The sequence below is a fragment of the Rhagoletis pomonella genome, unplaced genomic scaffold, assembly GCF_013731165.1.
Source record: "Rhagoletis pomonella isolate Grant_MI unplaced genomic scaffold, Rhpom_1.0 Rhpom_scaffold_00030, whole genome shotgun sequence".
Taxonomy (NCBI): Eukaryota; Metazoa; Arthropoda; class Insecta; order Diptera; family Tephritidae; genus Rhagoletis; species Rhagoletis pomonella.
Genome location: NW_023458584.1, coordinates 315,691 through 335,469, shown reverse-complemented (window position 1 = coordinate 335,469; position 19,779 = coordinate 315,691). Strand labels below are relative to the sequence as shown.

Below are 19,779 nucleotides of genomic sequence, written 5' to 3'. Positions count from 1 at the left end.
TAATAAAATTCTACAACAAAATCCCCAAAAATCAGAGTCCCAAACCTTGTGCAAAATTTAAGAAAATTCTGCAAAATTCCATTAAAATAATTCACTTTCTATTTACGCTCTCTAGAAAAAGTTTTTTAGTCCATTCAATTTTAGTATAATGAAGTGCAAGTGTGAGGAAGCTGGGACTTACTAAACAAACAAAAAATTGCTAAATATCAATGGTAAGTCCTAGCTACCTCAAACTTGCACTTTGTTATACTAAAATTGAATGGGCTAATAACTGAGTACTTAACTTTTTTCTAAAGAGTGTAAATTGCAATACTTGGATGTAAATTCGCAGTTTTCTTTAATTATGCATAAGGTTTGGAACTCTGATTTTTGGGGTTTTTGGTGTAGAATTAACCATATTTTTATAAAAAATTAGGGAAAATAAATTATTTAAAAAATAGTTGTCGGTATTTTAAAAACTTCACTGTACCTAAACTTTATTGACTGACTGTATATCTTATTTAAGTTAAGTACGAAAAAAACTTTGGAAGTACTTCATATACATATAAGCTTAAAAAGAACTGAATTTACTTAAAAATCAATATGCTTAAATTTAGACAAGTAAGACAAAGTGAACTAATATTTTTACTTTTAAGCAGAACTTTTTTTTTTTTACTTACTACTTAAGTTTAATACTACTACTACTACTAATGTGGTTTATAAATTTTTAATAAATGCGTTTAAATATTTGTGATTGTATTGTCCTTCCTTCAACCGATCGTATTTAATTTAGAAGGGAAATGTTTCGACAAGCCTGATTAGAAATGTAGATCTAAGGTGACGAATTTATAACAGGTTGGGAAGTATAAAAAATGGATGCAGATCGAACTAGATCTCATCTGTCGAATTTGGACCTGGTTCGGAACTATAGAAAAAGGGATGCAAAACGAACTAGATCTTATCTGTCGAATTTAGAACTGGTTCGGAACTAGAGCCAAAGGGATGCAACGGGGGACAATTGACACTTCCTAGGACATCGCAATGTTAAATTCGCCAGTCGCTAGCATGCAAAAGAGAATTAACGCGTACTAGTCATGGTTCCAAACGCACTAGAACCGAACCAGTTCCGCACTAGTTCGTTTTCCTACATGGTACATACATAGCTAACACCTAGTTCACCACTAGTTGAATGCTTGCTTGTACTTATGTATGTACTTACATACATATGTACATGTAGCTAAATGAAAGAAAGTCAGCTTGTGTTTGTTTTCGTGTGTTGTTTTTTGGTGTTCCTTCTTGCTTACCAAAAGTTGTTGCTGCTGCACTATCGACTCTTAAGTAATCCTTGTCCATTTTAAATCATCTCTAATCCTTGATGGAGTGATATGCACTAATTTGGCATTTTTATTTCATTGCGCAAACATAGAGCCAATGAATGGTGTTCATCTTGTGTACGTGTGTATGTGTGCATGCCGGTAGTAGTTGGTCCACTTGGCTGCCATCTACCTTGTTATATACCTAGTACATTAGTAACTCTTCGTACTCCCATATTGCGAATGGCTGTGGTTTTTATGCTTTCGCTACGACATGGCAGGTGAAGTAAGATTGCCACATTCACAACCATTCGATTTGGGTGACCTCTGCTTTAGTTCACTTACTACATATGTAGGTGTTTTCGTTTTGCTGCCACTGCATTTGTGCTTGGCTTGTTATTTAACCTCTCTTAAAATTGACACTTTTCTTTCCTGGGCAAACATGCATACATACATATGTACATACATAGGTGCAAATGTTTTTGGTGGTTCTGTGACCTGGCTTAATATGAATTGGTCAGCTTGGTCATTTAACCTTTTCTCCTTTTTTTTGTTTTTTTATTTCTTAAATTTTTATTGAGAAGATTTTTCAAGTATGCTTTGCTAGTAGTTAGTAGAATTCATTGCAAGCGTGGCGAAGGTTTATGAATTTTATTCTTAAAACAAAAATGTTATTCTGGAAGGAAAATGGCACACTTTTCTAAAATATCTAGCTAACATTTCACGATCAATGATTTGAAATGTATCATTGACCAGTCTAAATAAGAAGAACTCATGAGTTTAGATAGATGCCTGTGAAGTTGGCATACGGTTTGACGCAAAAAGAAAAAAAGAAAAGTTCTGAGTAGCTTTTCAACAGTTCCAGGGTTGACATTTATTTTATCTAAAAATTTTAATTTTTCGATTTTTTTCGTTTTAGGAACTCTAAAACTATTGAAAAGCCACTCTCAATATTCTTAATTTAAATTTTTTCAAAAATTCAAGTTTTTCGAATTAAAAAAAAAATGGTTTACTCAAGAACTCTAGGTCTTTTGGATTTGGACTTTTTTTTCAAAAATTTATCTTTTTTGAAGAAAAAATTTTTCGGCGTAATTTTGCAGAACTTTTTTGTTCCTTTAAAGTAACTTTAGAACTATTAAAAAGTTACTCAGAACAGTAATAATTTGTTTCAACTATTTAGCTTTTTCGACATTTTTGAAAAATAAAAATTCGACGTAATTTTGCAGAAGTTTTTTTCCGTATACTGCGTGATCTAGTATACAACATTTTTGAAAAATTATTTTTTTTTGTCAAAATATCCAGAAGCTTTTCATCTTTTTCAAGAACCCTAGAACTATTGAAAAGTTAACCTTCTGTATGAGCCAGAAAAACTTTTTTTTTAATCTTTGTAAATATCTCAAAAACATGCAGCTTTCCTGAATAGTGAATAAAAGATAGCAAACTTAATTAACCTTCATTTAAAATATTAAATGTTTTGATAAGTATACGGCTCCTTTAAATATTATATATTTGTTTGATCGACCTTTGTTTCTTTTATCAAAAACCGTTATATCTCGAAAATACACTCGAAAACTACACTTAGAAAAAAAATTATTTTTTGAATTATCAGTTCCCACTTTATAACAAAACACTAAAGATGTCTCAGCACCAAAAACTTTTTCTAAAATTGTTGTCTTTGTTATAAATATTTAGAGTGTTTCGATATACTGAAAATGATAAAGGTCTGGTTGATATAACCTATAGCTTTCATGCAACTGATTGTTAAGATATGAGGTTTTACTCTAAAACTCCTTCATTTAGACCATGTTATTTCGTGAGCCTTTTACTAATTGATCACGCACAGTTCTACTTAGAAGATCGTCCCCTATACGGTATATCTCCCACTCCACAGATTGTTCAGATATAAGGTTTTGCGATATAACTCCATCAAAAAGCATGAAATTGTGCAACCTGTTTAGTTATCGATTGTACAAGGTCTGAATGCTCAGAATTAAATCGATTAAGCCATGACTGTCTGTCCGCTTATCTGTGATCCGATCTTTATTTTTTTCGCTATAAGCTTTCGGGCGATAAACAATGAAAATAGTGCGAAATTTTTTGTACTTAGCTGCATAAATAGAGGAGTTATAAGAAAATATATCATGTCCGAACAATCAGTTGTGTTTGAGCTATATGTTATAGTGGTCCGATTTTTCCGGTACCGACAAATGATTAATACATTATCATAATGCACTCCTTACAAAATTTCAGCGGGATATCTTGAAAACTGAGCGACTAGATTGCATTCAAACACGGGCATGGCTAAATCCGCTCAGCTCGACGTTCTGACCATATAAGTACACATCCTAGTACTTACAAACATCGGACCAAATACCATTGCATGCTCATGAAAGGTGTAAACACAAATATACATATACCGTTAACTAAATGTTAAAAGCTGCCAAGTCCACTTTTTTCGAAATTTAGTACATAGATTTTTCATCTCTCCTGAATAATTAAAAAAAAATGGACTTGGCACCTTTTGACGTTTAGATAACGGCATATGTATGCATATATGTATTATTTGACCATTCAAAAATATTTAATGTCAATTAAATTTATTTAGCTCTTTTGTGACAAATTTTACCTTCGTAATCTTGCAAATACAGTTAAAGGATTAAACGAGCCTAGGAGTATATTATCTGCAACAGACCATTGTTTGAGTAATTTTTCTGTATATATGTTTATGTTAGTAATTTAGTAAAAATTAAATTTATTTTGATAGATATTTATTTAGTAAAGATGAAACTGTTATTTAAATACTGACTATTTATGACACTATAAAGTTATGCATAAGGAAAATATTTCATAAACTTTATAATTACTCAACGCATGTTTTCGTTTGATTTTGCTTGCAGGTGAGCGTTTTGTGCCCGAAACATTTGAGACTGGCTACAAAATAACGATGCGATTAACCATAAACGATGTTGACACACTGGATTTCGGTTCATATCGTTGTGTGGCAAAGAATTCGCTTGGCGATACAGATGGCACAATTAAACTCTATCGTAAGTGAACTATGAATGTCTCATAAACTAACTAATGTGCCTACCTACATATAGTATGTACATTAGGGTGCTTTTTTTTGGTGGAAAACACCTAAAAAACTCCCTAAAAATAAAATTTCCTACCAAAATATTTTATAAAACTAAATCGCTAATATCGATATTACCTGTAGACATAGGGCTTAATCAACAATTTCTACAATTTAGCTCAATAATCAATGAAAATTCCAGACTACCTCAATTTCAAAGCCCAATATCTGGAGATATATCGATGCAAGTGATTTGGAGTTTTAGAACTTTTTTGTAGGAAATTGAATGTCCTACAAGTCTGTCATTAGGAATTTTTCTGTAGCTCATGTTGTTACGGGAATTTAGTTAAAATATTGGGTTTGGTGACCCGTACTAGCTCGCTGGTGGGAGCTAGAGTTACGCCGCAATGGACACTTTTGTAGAGCCTTCCATTCTGAATAAAATCCGTTATTTATCATAACTATACCATAAAATTCCTCTGAGCTGTAGAGTTTTGAAAAGTTTACATGTATTTTATATGGGACGCCTTGGGCAAGTACTTAATGTTAATATTAAGAGCTAACATTTTCAGGGAGATTTTAGGTGTTTTCCACAAAATTTTGAGGTAGGAGTGAAAAAAACAATAGTCGCAAAAAAATAAGCACCCTAATGTACATATGCGCATATCTGTGTAAACACCTAAAGACACGCACAAAACTGATGAAGAACAAATGAGATCTAGGGTATTTTAAAAAAGGAAAAGTGCTGGTTCATATGGATATATTAAAATATATATGTATGTACATTCATTTGTGTACATTTGTATATAAAATAGAAAACCAGCAATTTGTGTTGAGTGACCGTCTGCATATGGTGTGGTGTGGGGTAAACTTAGCTATATATCTACATATGTTGTATTGCGGTAGATTGTAGGTACTGTGCTGTGCATGTTATGCCAATGGACTTCTTTGGGTTTTTACTAAATTAGGTCAATTCAAAAATTGTGGGCATTATGTGGCATTCGGTTAGAAGTCAATATTTGGTGTGCATTTTTGTGAATGAAAAGATAAGAAAAACATTTATGGGACAACATTTAATTAATTTATACAAGCCAATAAGAGTTGCTGCAGCACACTTGATAAGCAGCAAATGAAAAGGCGTCGTCTTTTGTGACTGTAGTGGCTACAACATTTGATAAATTAAATTTAACAAAAACACTTTATTCTCTCTTTTACTGCATAAATTTGTAAATAGTAAGCTGAAGCTTAGCTAGTCTAGACTTAATTTACGTAGCTTAACATAACTTTATATTTCGGCCAACATGTTATATGAGGGACTGTGTTGGCTGTTAATTAAAATTTAACCTACCCCAAGAAAGTTAACAACCTGTAGTTTTGAGAATCTTAAGTAACGGCCTTACGGAAATTTAGACCCTTGGGATAATCAAGCTTGCCAGACTTTTATTTTTGTATTTCTTAAAAACATATGAACGCCAACATCAATGTTTTCGTGAAATTTTTTGATATGGCGTTCTAGGCCGCGAACTGTCAAACAGCTGAAAAAGAAAATACAAAAACAAAATATTTTCGCTTCTGGCTTAAGTTGACTTGTTTACTCATCTTTGACTATTTCTTAAGGAAAGTTAAATTAAGTTGACAGGGCAATTATGGAAAAGATAGTAAAAACTTTCGTAGCACAAAAGTGTTAGAAAAAAAGCTCTCTCAATCACCACTCTTGGTGAAAGTCTATTTTGGGAGAAATCACTTATATGTCATTTAGCTCACGTCGCTCCAACGTCGTATCTCAGTCAGTGGAATTTATTTTAATTTTTTTTTTCTTTTTTATTTTTAAGATTTAATTTTTTTAAAAGAATATATTTTTTAATTTCATTTAATTTTAAAGAACTTATTTTATTTTTTTATTTAGATTTTTATTTATTTTTTTAATCTCATTTTCTTTTAATTATGTATTAAATTTTTAGAAGCCTTTATTTGATGTATTGGTTTTTCCGTTAATTTTACTTACTTTTAATTTTTAGATTATATTTGTTTTTTTAAGAAAAATATGTTTATATTTAATATATCTTTATGATCTCATCTTCGTTTTTTTTTCTCAATTAATTTTCTTTTAATTTTTGGATGCCTTAAAAATAAAAATTCTTTTAAATTTTTCTTAACTTTCAAGTATTATTTCTTCTTCTTTTATTATACTTTTTTCTCATTAAATTTTTGGTTTTATTGTTTTAAAAGGAAAAAAAAATTAAATTTAATTTAATTTGTTAAAGACTTATTAATGTTGCTTTATTTTCATTTCATTTTTTATTTAGTTTTTTAACTTCCTATTGTTTTCAAAAGAAAGCTATATACAACTTTTAATTTAATTAAATTTTTTAAACTTAAAAAAACTTATTTCCAAAAGCCCAATAGCATAACGCTAATGCCCCCTCGCTAGCATATCTTGCAAATAATCTTTCGAAAGACAGTAAAGAGCTTACTGGCGCTGTAACCGCCTAAGCGATTTTGGCCGAGTTTAACAAAGCACGCCACTTGTTTCTCTTCTGTGCCAACTGATGCCAGTTGAAAATACAAAGTGAAGCCAAGTTCTTCTCCACTTACAAGGAGGCATCCCCCTTCCACTAGCGGGTTCCGAGTTGAGTACTTTCAGAGCTGGATAGTCGGAGTCCATCCGAACGAGATGGCCAAGCCAGCGGAGCTACTGTATTTTAATTCGCTGCACAATTGTTGTAAAGGTCATACAGCTCATCGTTCCATCGTCTGCGGCACTCGCCGTCGCCAATGCGTAAAGATCCGTAAATCTTCCGCAAAATCTTTATCTCGAATACTCCAAGAGCCACCTCATCGGATGTTGTCATTGTCCATGCTTCTGCACCATATACAAGCACGGGCATGATGAGTGACTTATAGAGTGTGGTTTTCGTGCGTCGAGAGAGGACTTTACTTCTGAAGTATCTACTCAATCTAAAGAAGCACTTGTTGGCAAGAGTGATTCTGCGTTGGATTTCCATGCTGACATTATTATCGGTAATTATGCTGGTTCCCAAGTAAACTAAAATCTCTACTTTCTTGAAATTATAACTATAAACAATGACGTAGGTGCCAAGGCCCAAATGTGCTGACACTTTGTTTGGTGACAGGAGATACTTCGTCTTGTCCTCGTTTACCACCAGACCAGATGCCTTTTAGTGCTGTCAAAAGCGGCTTGGAACTCGCTCTTTTCCATGGTTTAGCGTACTGGAAATACCTGGTCTACGGTCGATTTGCCGGCCTTAAAGCCACCCTGATGAAGCCGAATCAGTCCGTTGTTGCTTGCTTCAGTCTTTCACACAATAGATACTCTCGATAAGAACTTGCATCAGCTGTAAAAGAGGACCATTGCTATTTGCTCAATAAAAATACCTCAGCGTCAAAAATAAACATACCCAGCAATGTTGCGTGAAAAAATTCATTCAACGGGCACTCAATTAAGCACTAATAGAGCAATTGAGAATTGAAATTTCGTAAGGTAAATCTATTTCAATTAGCGTCTTAATTGAGAAAGCTCGATAAGCTAAAGGGGTTATTTTTTGAACTTTTCCAATTATTACCATCTAAACCCTTACTATTTAGATAGAGAGATGTTTTTTTCTAAAAAGAGAGCATGGAAACTAACTCGACTAAGACAGCCATCTGAGTAGAGAGCGTGTCAGTCGTGGCAATATTTAAATCCTGTCCACGTAATTCGCTGTCAAATTGTGAAAGGGAAATTTTATTTCCACTTGTGAACAGCCAGGAAGACCTTTCTGTCTCATTTAGGAAATACTAAGTTTACGTTGCATGGTAGACTGCAATTAAAAAAGTGCAAATCGATTTCGAAAATATATTTGAACTTGCTGGCGCATCACCAGCGATTTTTATTTTTGCTGCAAGCGGAGTTAACCATTCCAGCGAATTATCGAGAAATAATGAAAATTTATTTTTTACAAAAACTAATTATTTTTCGGAATTGAATTGTCTTATTATTTATTCGAAAACTACTGGACAGATTTTGATGAAATTTTTACAGTTTGTTAAAACGTATGTGGACCATGTTTACGTTATGTTTGTGTGCTCATATAATACCCCATATAAGAAAAAACAACAGCAACTACAACTTCCACATATAAGAAAAGACAACAAATAGAAGCTTCATATGTGAGAAAAGGCAACAACAATTAAAATTTCACATATATAAAAAAAACAACAAAAGTTTTGAACAAATAAAATAATTCTTTTTCTGATTCTTTAGCTATTTGCTCAGGATGAATTTTGAAATATGTATTTCACTTTGGATATCAGGTTACAATTCGGATATGTGGTCTAAAGGAGCTTCATGGAAAATACTTTTGAAGAGGGTTGCCACATGTTTCAAAACTTTAATTCGTTTAAATTGGTAAGATGACTACCATAGTACTACAATATGGTTATCAAATTAAAGCGGCATAAGAAAGCTTAATTTTCTAAAACTTTTTTAAGAGTGTTGTCATCTGTTTGTAAAATTGAATTAACTTAAATTGATAAGGTAAACGAAATGGTAAAAATTTTTTTAATTAAATTTTTAAATTAATTTTTTAATTTAAGTTTAAATTTTTTAAGAGTGCTGCCATCTGTTTGTAAAATTTAATTAACTTAAACTGATAAGGTAAATGACATATTGCATTAATGGTATCAAAATAAAGTGATTTAAGAAAGCTTAGTTTGGAAAATATTTTGAAATAGGGTTGCCACCTGTTTGGAAAATTTAATTGATAGGATATATTAAAAATTACAGTTTTGGTATCAAACGAATAGTATTTAATAGATTTTCGGCATAGAAACAATTTTCATGTTCATTATCACCAATCTAAAAATTTAAGATTACAAATTTAAAAATAAATAAAATATTTCGAGATGGGCACCATGCGAAAGGTGTTTCAAACAGCTTTAGTAGAATGAAAATAAAATTCACAAGCTCTGTGATCCATAGATTTTTCAAAAGTATTGTCACTGTTATTCATATTTTCACTGAGCGTTTGAAATACAAATTTTAAAATGCTTATGAAACGAAAAATATCAAAAAATTTCTGAATGGAGGGTAATTGTTGTCACAAAATTTTTCAAAGGCAGATAATTTTCGAGATTTGGCGTTGGGTTTTTCTCTTTACAACATATCTAATGTTCTACCTGCATTAAAAATACAAGCATTATCTACCTACCTATTTTAAACTTAATTTAACATTTTACAAAAAAAAAAAAAAAATTATTATCCTGAAATTTAATCCTCTACTTGGAATAACCAGTGATTTAACATTTGCAACATTCTTTAATTTAATACATTTCATACGGACTTTTCAGCACACAAGTACAAACTACATACATACCTCTTGAGATTTGTTACTATACATGAAATTTTTGGTTGACCTATATTCTAACTGAAGTGCTATACAAAAGTGTTATTTTTACCATCCTGATATGGGAAATTTATTACTTTTCTCAAGCCGTGTTTCGAAAAAAAATATTGTAAACTAACAAAAGACTCGGTTAAAGTACATTTTACCATCACTTGTATTTATTTGATTGGCTGGGGAAAAAAATTCTGTCTTATTTTATAATCATTATGGGGAAAAGAGATGCTGATATAGGTCGGCGAATTCAATCATATCAACGACGAGCTACCTCACCTGAACCCACACTGATGACCGGCGAGCGACTGAAAATAATAACAGTCGTATATTGGTATGCTCGAGTTATATGTATATATTCGGGAGTAACAAAAAATTTAGTTATCATCTGATGACAGCAAGGCATGGCCGGGTACTTCTAATTAACAATAATTTAATCTTCAAATTGAAAATAAAGATAATTATAATCAAAAGCAATAACAAACAACCGATAACTAGGCAAACAAATAATAAATAAATAATCTTTGGTAAATATACAAATTTCGCCTAAAAAACACAGTTTCCTCTTTCCAGTTTCCGAATTTTTAAATCATCTTTTCTTATTAAAACTAACTAAATCAAAAACGTTTTCAACTAATAATCTTAATCCTGTATGCACTGTAGTTAACTGCTTTAAAACGTCCAATTAGTTGTGTACAAATATCAACTACTCACTACACACACATGGATGTACATACCCTAAATATGTACAATAGTATGCACCTTAATATCCTTGTGAAAGTCATTTCATCTACTCTGTCTCACACGAAAGATAAATGTTCAAAATTTGTGCAATATTTGTTGGTGTAGTGTGGTAAATTGTATGTTGAGGTGATTGATTAATTACTCACAAAATATCTCCAAAGTCAACATATAAACCGTATAAAACAAATAAGCATCCAATGAGCTTAGAAACAAGTACTTGTACAAACAAATCTACAAATTTACACCTAGAACATTTATCTGCTTGTAGCTCGATACATACGTACATACATATGTATTTAATTATTTATATGAAAATTTACTGCATTAAGCTTACCTCTTAGCCATGTGGCTCGTTAGAGCGCCCGGAGGCTTACTTACCTGTTATACGAGGGGAGGCTGACAAGTTTTCAGCTTAAGGTATTAAAATATGTAGCTCATAGAAATATCTGGCAGGTTCTGCAATTCACTTCACAGTGAATTTCAACAAAATGCGCTTTGAATTCGAATACGCGGCGTTGAAATTCCCTAGGAATTTAATTGCAGAACTTGCCTGTGTATGTATATTTTTATTTTTTTGCTATATAAGCACGCTCTACATCAATGCGCTTCTTGTATTTAACTTTAAAGGCTTTTACCCAACGAAAAAATATTCGCCGTCTTTGTCTTCTTCGAAATGCTCGTCCACTGCCGCTTTTATTTTTTCTGCACCCGAAAACCGTCATCCTGGAGGTTTTTCTTCAAATTGAAGAACAGAAAGCAATGGCTGGGGCAAAGGTCTGGACTATATGAAGACAACCTTCTTCAAATTCAGTCTCGGCCGGGACACGCCTTGCAGCTCCGCAGCTTCCTCGCGTACATTGTCTTGCAAAAACGGAACTCCTTTAGACAGTTTGCCTTGCGGTTTCCCGACGACCACTGAACGCATTTTTGCCAACAATGTGGCATAATAGCCTCCGTTCATTGTAGTTTTTTTTAGGAAGATAGTCGATGAACAGAATAACTTGACTATCCAAAAAAAAAGGCCATGAGCTTAGATGCTGATTGATTGAAAGGTCAATTGACTACGTTCCAAATGTACCTAAAATGGTGTCGATGGGTGCCGAATGTACTTTCAAACTTAAAAAATGAAAGATTGTGCCAACTTTTCCATGACTGTTGCTAATCGAGCAGCTGACTGAGTGTGAACGCCAAAAAGCTCGGTAACTCAATTAAAAAGGTTCATTGACTCAATTAAATTTCTGTCTATACTTAATATAAGCATACAAGCAATTATTAACATGCAGGAGAAGACATTAGTGTCATTTAAAGGTGCTTAGGCTCAAAACTTTTCAATCCCCCCCCTCGTATGTGTGTTTAGATAGAAATTGGAAAATGTGTAGGTGGTTAGTAGCACATACTTGCTAACATAGTGTGTTGCATAGCTACTTACATGGTTGTGGTTTCAGCAATTTTCTTGTGTCCTTCGACCTCTCACATCTATGTAACTAGTATGTCTTGGCTTTGGTTGCAACCGAGCCGATAAGTATTGCATAATTAATGTGGCACTAATTGTAATGAAGTTCAGCCGAAATCGGCACAACACACACTCACACATATACATACACTTATTTACAATTACATCACATGCATACATAGATGTTTAAAAAGTAATATTCACTTAGTTGCCCTCTAGCCACTTAGGTCAATAGTCAAGCTGCAGCTGTGGTTGACCAGACTGCCAGCCTTCAAGCCTTTCAGCTAACCAGCGGCCAGCGAATTGAAAGTATGCCTTAATTATTAAGTTGGTGTTGGAAATTAAATCGTAAGATTGTGGTTGCAAATAATTGAATTTATGTAGGTATGGATTATGTTGTTAGTTATGTGCTTATTGATGCATTTCCTCAAATTTGTTAGGCAAGCGTAAGCTGTTTATTGTACAAGCATGCTATTGTAAGCAATAACTAATTAGAAAATTTTTGCACTTATCTTAGCCGGTGGGGAATTTTCAGTTAATTGAAGAGATGAAGCATAGGAATTCTATGTGGAATATGAAACCAGCAATGTAATGCACTTATTCGAGTGGACGTAGAAAATGCTTCAGTAAATATGTTGAAATACGATTATGTGTTGGGGAAACTACATGCTACTGAAAACAACTAATTAACTTGGATTAAAATAAGTTTTTGCTTAGGCATCGAAAGCTGAGTTTCGTTGCCTTCGGAGAAAAACCGAAGTAATTATTTATATTTAATTTTTGGTCTGTCCAATGTATGCCAATTCGGATATCCTAATTTTAGTTATGCAAAAAAAGTTAAACTTTTAATTACAAAAATTATAGATATGTATTTCTCTCGAATGTAAAATTTGCGTTAAAACCTGTAGTAGTGCGAAAGCGCTGAGAACGCAGAGTTAACTGGCGAAAAACGTGGGTATCTACAAAATTTGTAGCTTTTATTAAGTTTCAAATATTGCAATCAATTTAAAACCTACTTCCGAAAAAACTATAGATTTGAACTTTCACACTTACCTCAGACCTCCATGGCTATGCACTACGAAAAATGAATTAATCCGCTAGGTAGCGCAGGTGTCGTAATATTTGAAAACACCTTATTTATGATTCGATTTGGTTTATATTTATAACGTAAATTTAAAGAAATAACCCCACAAAAAATTTAAATTTTAGATGGTGGGGGTCGATTTTGTTTTATTAACCACTAATTATTTATTTACGTCTATGAACCGAAATTCTGACAGACTTTTTTAATACACTGGGTATGAGCGAATCCAGTGAAAAGTCTACCGCATAAAAAAAAAATAAATTAAAAGCCCTATATCTAACTTATTTATAGGCCGATTTGGCTGCTTTAATATAATATATACTGATTATGTAAGCAGTAATATTTTTGCCAAAAATGGTCTCGTTAGGTGGCGCTCTGGTTTGCTTCATATTTGGCATTTTTAGTTGAAACGTAGTAGAACATAGATTTGCAAAAAATGAAATTGCTGGTGGCGCCGATGTCAAAATAAAAAGTACGTTCGACATACAGTGCATGTTTTCTTCCTGTTAAAAATTTGTTCAAGAACAATTTTAACAAAACTTTTCCAATGGAAATTTTAGTAACGAAACGTCAGGTAAGCAAAAAGCTTTTACATTTCAAAACTTGAAAAATTAACCTTAAACATTTCGAGTACAACTACAAAAGCTTTTATACAAACAGTCTTGCCCTATTCGCAGAGTTTTGCAATTTTGTAATTGAAGTCAAAATCCACTTCTGTTTTTGTGTAACGTCACGCCAGCGCGTAACTTGACTAATATCTCTAAATCGCTACTTCCAACATTTGTAATTTTTTTTTACTGAATAAGGGGCCATTAATTGCTATGTAAATCTTGAAAAACCCTTTAAAAATTTTGACTTTTTCAATTATTATTTTTTTAACATTTTGTCATACGTACGTCACGTAACGGCAGTTTGGAAATACCCAAGCACTGCAAGACATTTTTTTTTCAACTTGACAACCTAATTAAGGGTTAACTGTCTTTTATTTTTTTAGAATTCCCAGCAAAAAAAAAGCACGTAAAATCATTCGAACTCGAAGGATATACACTCCCAATTGTTGTTTCCAATGAGATTTTCAGAGCTTGCTGGTTATTTGTGATGCCTCATAGCACCTTACTCCGATAGCATTAGCGCGTTTTGCGCCATTTTGATGCACTTTCGTGGGAATGAAAAACAGTTACCAATGTATACATAGTTGTATCAGTTAATCCATCTTGATACCCTGATGAATTTACCAATATCACCTATAATAGATCCTGATATATCAGCTAGTTTTTTTTTTTTTGTATGTGTCTTCCGAGTATTTTATTCCTAGCAGCCGTTAGACCTAGACATTCAGATACGAAATGCTGGACACATTATTCGGTAACATTTAGTTGACAGATGCGGCAAGTTCTATTATATGGGAGCCCCATTCTCTCTGCATGCTTGCTTATGGTCCAGTGGCCTTTAATGTTTGCTAAAATTCTAAATACTTCTGCCCTAGATATTTAAGCAGGTCTAGGGTCTTCGTCCTGTTGCAGGCAGGCCAGAGTTCCCAGGCTATTTTTTTCTCTTTGAACGACTCCTGCCTTCGCCCATTCATCGGCCTTCTCATTTCCTTCAATACCATTGAGCATATTTCCGTTTTTAACTTCAGTACTAGCTAGGATTTGGTAATAGGCGATGCTAGGCTAACAAAGCCGCTTGGCTGTCGCAGTATATTGTCGCTTTCTTTATTCTACCCATGCCTTTTCTTAGAACCTAACAAGCTTCAAGGACGCCTAAGACTTCCGCTTGAAGAGTGCTTGCATCATTCCATAGACGAAGAGACAAGGAGGCGCCGAGTTCCTGAGAGTACAGACGTACTCCACCTCAATCCATCTTTTAGCTGCCGCTTTATCGGCCACCCTGCCTCCCCTCCACTTTCTTCTGAATGGGACTCTCACTTGTATAGTCAGTATTTAGTCTTGATTATATTTCCATAATAATATTTTTATGTCTGAATTGGCCGAGGAACTTCTTCATTTCAAAGTTTGTTTTTGGCACCCAATTTTTTGTCGCGAATATCTGGTAAGAGTGTGTTGATTTTAATATGCTTGCACTTATTTATTTTTTTCTGTGACAATTAAATCAATAACCTTGTTGTCAGCGAATTCAAAAATTGTGTCCAAACCAGAATTATCGGTTGGATTATTTTGTTGCAAGCCTCATCGCCTAGTGAATGTTAGAAAATTAGTTCTTGAAATGCTCGGTAGTCAATATATGCTTCCTTCAAACCACTTTATAACAACAAAAAAAAAAAAAACTTGCTTGGGCTCCGGTGAAGGTTTTCGTCAAATCCGCTTGGCACAAAATCGAATTTTTTTATGCAGAGTTAAAATTTGCTATTGCCTTTTTGTCTTAGCTTATGTAAAAATTAGTAAGTGTATTCAACCTTTAATAATATTTTTATATTATTATTACTTACATGTGTATGTGAGAATGTTGTGAGGAGGTAAGAGCAAAAAACCATTTTCCTTAACGACTTACAAAACCCGGCATATCTTTTGTTCTTCGACTACTATCTTAAGAAAGAGTTTATTCGTATTTCGAACGGTAGTCAGACAATTACGGTCAGTTTCACGAAAGGAATTTTTCTGTCAGTTTCCATATTAAATTCATAAATTCATATTAAAAAAAAAAAAACTTTTTTACTTAACCAGCTTTCGTGAAACTGGCTATTAGAGTTTGAAATATGAATTGATTAAAATTCTAGGATCTTTTAACATGCGTATTTAATATTAAAAGAAAATTATTTAAATTTTAAAAGTTCAAAACTTTGTTCATAAAAATACATTTACATAAATTATTATTTGAAAATTCTTTGTTTTCAGTATCCCTATTATATGCATATGCATATTATTATCTGTTTTTAAATCTTTTTCCTATAACTGAACAAAAACACATGAAACGTAGTCAAAAGAATATTCTATACAGCTCTGAGAAGGAACTCGAGCAGTCAACGCCTTACTGAGGATCAACTCACCTGGTTCAATTAAATATTACATCTTCTGGGACCTTAGACAATTGCTCTGAGTGGCTCATAGCCTTCGAAAAAACCAGGCTTCGAAGGGTCAATAGGAGACGAGAATAAGTTTGAAGGGGCAACAACTAATAAAGGAGCTACCTAGCGTCTCAAAGCGAAGCAGACTCACCAGCTGATCACTTAAAGAGCTAGAAAATATGGCCAAGTAACCGAAGCCGCTCCCAATTAAATTACGTTAATGGCGGCAGATACAGTACCGAGAGCGGGGGATGATGAGCCCAGCTTTTCGAAGCAGATGTACTATTTCTCGTGAAAAGTAGTATCCCATAAATTAGAGGTGCAGAAAGTACATGGCGAATTAAATCTCTGTTTCGTCTCTGGAACATCTATAAAAATCACATGGTTCTAAACTAGTCCTATCTCAGATCCTTTTCACGGAAGCAATTTTTAAATCATTTTTTTTTATAAAAATTTGTGTTTTTTTTTATTAATTAAAGTATTGTTAGTTTCACAAAAATATAGGTTAGATGACCGCCTCCGTGAGTGGAGGCACACTTAGACAATGATGAGGCTCTCCACTTTGGTGCCCTTTATAGGAGGAAGGGAAAAGAGTCACAGGAAAGTAGGAAGAAAGAGGATGACAAATGGTGGAGAGGGAGGGGAAAGAAGAGAGCGTTGGAAACTTTGTTAAGTGACTAAGCCTAAGATTCGCAAAAGCTGGACACCAGAACAGCACGTGCTGAGATGATCCCACCTAACCGTCCAACAATGCGGCTGGTGCAATAGGGGTCATCGATGATATTAAACCTTACCTTACATCTGTCCACGAATAGACCACATGAGGTCAGGTGAGCACCCAAATCAGCACTGACCAGGAGCAGTTTCTCAAGGGTTTCCTGTTTTGCCAACTCGTCGGCCTTGCGATTGCCAGCAATTTCACAGCGATCTGGCACCTAAATACTTTTAATAGCATAATAATCCCTTATGGTCGATAGGGAGGTCAAGAAACACACCATAACAGGACCCTGATTCAATATACTACACTCCTCCTGGTCATCCCTCGCTGGGATATCCTTCCGGACCCAAACTTGTCGGTCGTGGTCTGTTCGAGTTGGTAGGCACTCGAAGTAATTTATTAGTGCCCCATTGATTCCAATTAAGGCCGCTCTTTGCACTCCTATACGACGAGTACCCTATAAAATAAAATTGGCTGACTATAGTTTCATAAGGCCAATGAACTATTTTCGGTGAGAGACCCCAGCGCTTAGCAACGGCAATCCTAAAGCATAATAATGTTACTGTTGCATTCTTGAATTTTTCCTCTACGATGGGTTTCCGGGAAAGCTTGCTATCAAGTATCAATCCCAAGTACTTCACCCTGTCAGAAAGCCGTAAGTCTTCCACTACGCCTATTGAGGGTAGACGGGAAGTCTGTACCTTATACCTCGTAATAAAAATAAAAAGCTCCGTTTTGCTACGGTTCACAACCAGCCTGCTGCATGAATCAAAAGAGTGTTTCTAGAAACACTGTTAGCAGTGCTAAAACGTCAGCATAGGCAACCACCTGGCAGCCACTACGCTCCAGAGCCACCAACAACCGTAAAGGTCAGCTCCGACCCCTAGCTAATTTAGAGGGTTTATGATAGCCTCGGGCAAGACATTATTAAAAGCCCCCTCGATATCAGGGAAGGAGGCACAAACGCGCATTCCTTCTGCGAAAAGGACTGTTCAATACCGTCAGCGGCCGCTTGAACGTATCTGCCTTTACAGTAGGCTTGCTGATTTAAGGAAAGACGCTGCCTGAGAATCCCGCTACTTCGGTGCAGATCAATCAGTCCCTCCAGCGTCTTTAAAAGAAACGGCCTCAAGCTCAAAAAAAAATTTTTACTATTAATTTGTTTGAATAATTTCAGTTTTAATTTGCCATATAAAATTTTTTATAAAAGAAAATATATTCGTTTATATGTAATTTAAATTTTTTCATTTAAATTTTAAAACATGTGTGTTGATTTAAATTTTAAAAATCCTCAATTGTACAAAATATCTCCTTAAATCGCTCTAAATGCCCTCTTTGCATACAACAACCTCTGCACTCTCTTCTGCTTTTCACTTGTTTCATTGCAGACATTCCGCAAACAACGACAGTGACCACAATAGCACCAACTGTGGCGCTCAATACCGTACCGGTGGTGATTGTTAAATACAACAACAAAGGTGCGTATAACTGCCACACGCTATGCATGCTAACATACATACATCCATACATACCTATGTCTATGTATACATATTTCCAAATTTAAATATGCAGCATGTTTGCTCTCCTATTTACTTTAAGTTGAATTTAATTCGCCCCTCATCACCCCTTCTTCAACAACCATTTATGCATGCTCTACTCCTCACAACAAGTCAAACATACATAGCAGCGTCACATTCAGCTTCCCCCTTTTGTATAAAGCGAACCAGAATGGCCTGTTGTTGTGCATACTATATAGCATTACAAAGTGTATAAAAGTCCTTATGCTTCACTTAACAGCCATCCTTTCACTGCCTGTCGTCCTTAACTTACCTTACCAATCCCCTCAACAACTTAATGCATCCACTTGTCTCATTTATTATTCCATTGCAACGCTTTTATGTACATCTCTTATGTTGTTGCAATGGTTATTGTTGGCGGGGGTACGCTTGATTGGCATCAGAGAGGCACTATAGAAATGCATGAGCAGTGTAGAGAGATGAAGAGCGCGTTAAAGTTTGAGTAGAAGAGACAGCACTTATGTATGTGTACCGAGCAAAAGTACCACAACCCACTTATGTATGTCGCTTTTATGATCAATTTGCCACATAGTTGACTTATTACTTATATTTATATATTTATTTGATTTCTTTGCAACACAACAACAATGGCAACGTTTTATAACTGGATGTTTTTGACGACAACAACTACAACAACAATTATGGATGCTTGCCTCAACAAAGTAGATCAACGTTTCAATAAAAAAGTTCATCGCACAAAATCGAATGCAGCAGATACGCCATCATCGTCGGTGAATAATGTCTTTGTTGGTGCCACATCGAGCTTATGGAATTCACAGGACCATGGCGCGGGGAGGGAGCATCATCAATGTGAGTATCGTAGGGAATGTGGCATTTTCTAGAGCAGATGCCGATTGAAGTTTTACCTCTAACAAAATTAGCACTATAAAACAGGGATGGAAAACAAGGTTTTTGGGTCTACCAAAACCTGCAGAAATATAAAATTTCATTCCTGAATCTTACTGCAGTTTATAACCATTTTTAGTCTATAACAAAAATAAAGCCTCTGAAGATCGCAACCGTCATCAGTAAATGGTTCCAAAATTACCATTTTGATGTGTTCTGGCCTGTTTCCTCAGAAATTTCCGTTGCGATCAGATTACTGCAGCGTTTTCCATGCTGAGATATTAGCAATTCATGGTGCGGCAAAGCCGGTAAGCAAGCTCTACAAAAACTCGCTTTCGCCGTGGATAATCAAGTTGCTATCAAGTCCCTTTTGAGTTGGTAATTACTAATGCAATATGCGTACAGGAATGCCGAAGATAGTGGATCGCTAGTGTATCGCGAGACACAGCGACATTCAGGGAAATAAAGAATTAGACAAATGCGCCAAAAGAAGATCGGATATAGAATTATGGGCAGCCGCTCATAAGCATATAATCGCCTTACGAATCCTGCTGCCATCAGTTGAGGAGAG

General features: G+C 34.5%; 1 protein-coding gene across 1 annotated transcript in view; it reads left to right on the top strand.

Annotated features, from left to right (window-relative positions):
- Nucleotides 1-19,779, top strand: part of LOC118749671 (muscle, skeletal receptor tyrosine protein kinase-like) — an 81,402-nt gene that overhangs the window by 35,128 nt on the left and 26,495 nt on the right. Inside the window, exons 4-6 of the mRNA XM_036484470.1 lie at nt 4,190-4,339; nt 18,174-18,263; nt 19,029-19,172. Of these exons, the coding sequence (XP_036340363.1) occupies nt 4,190-4,339; nt 18,174-18,263; nt 19,029-19,172 (384 nt within the window). The remainder of the gene's footprint in view (nt 1-4,189; nt 4,340-18,173; nt 18,264-19,028; nt 19,173-19,779) is intronic.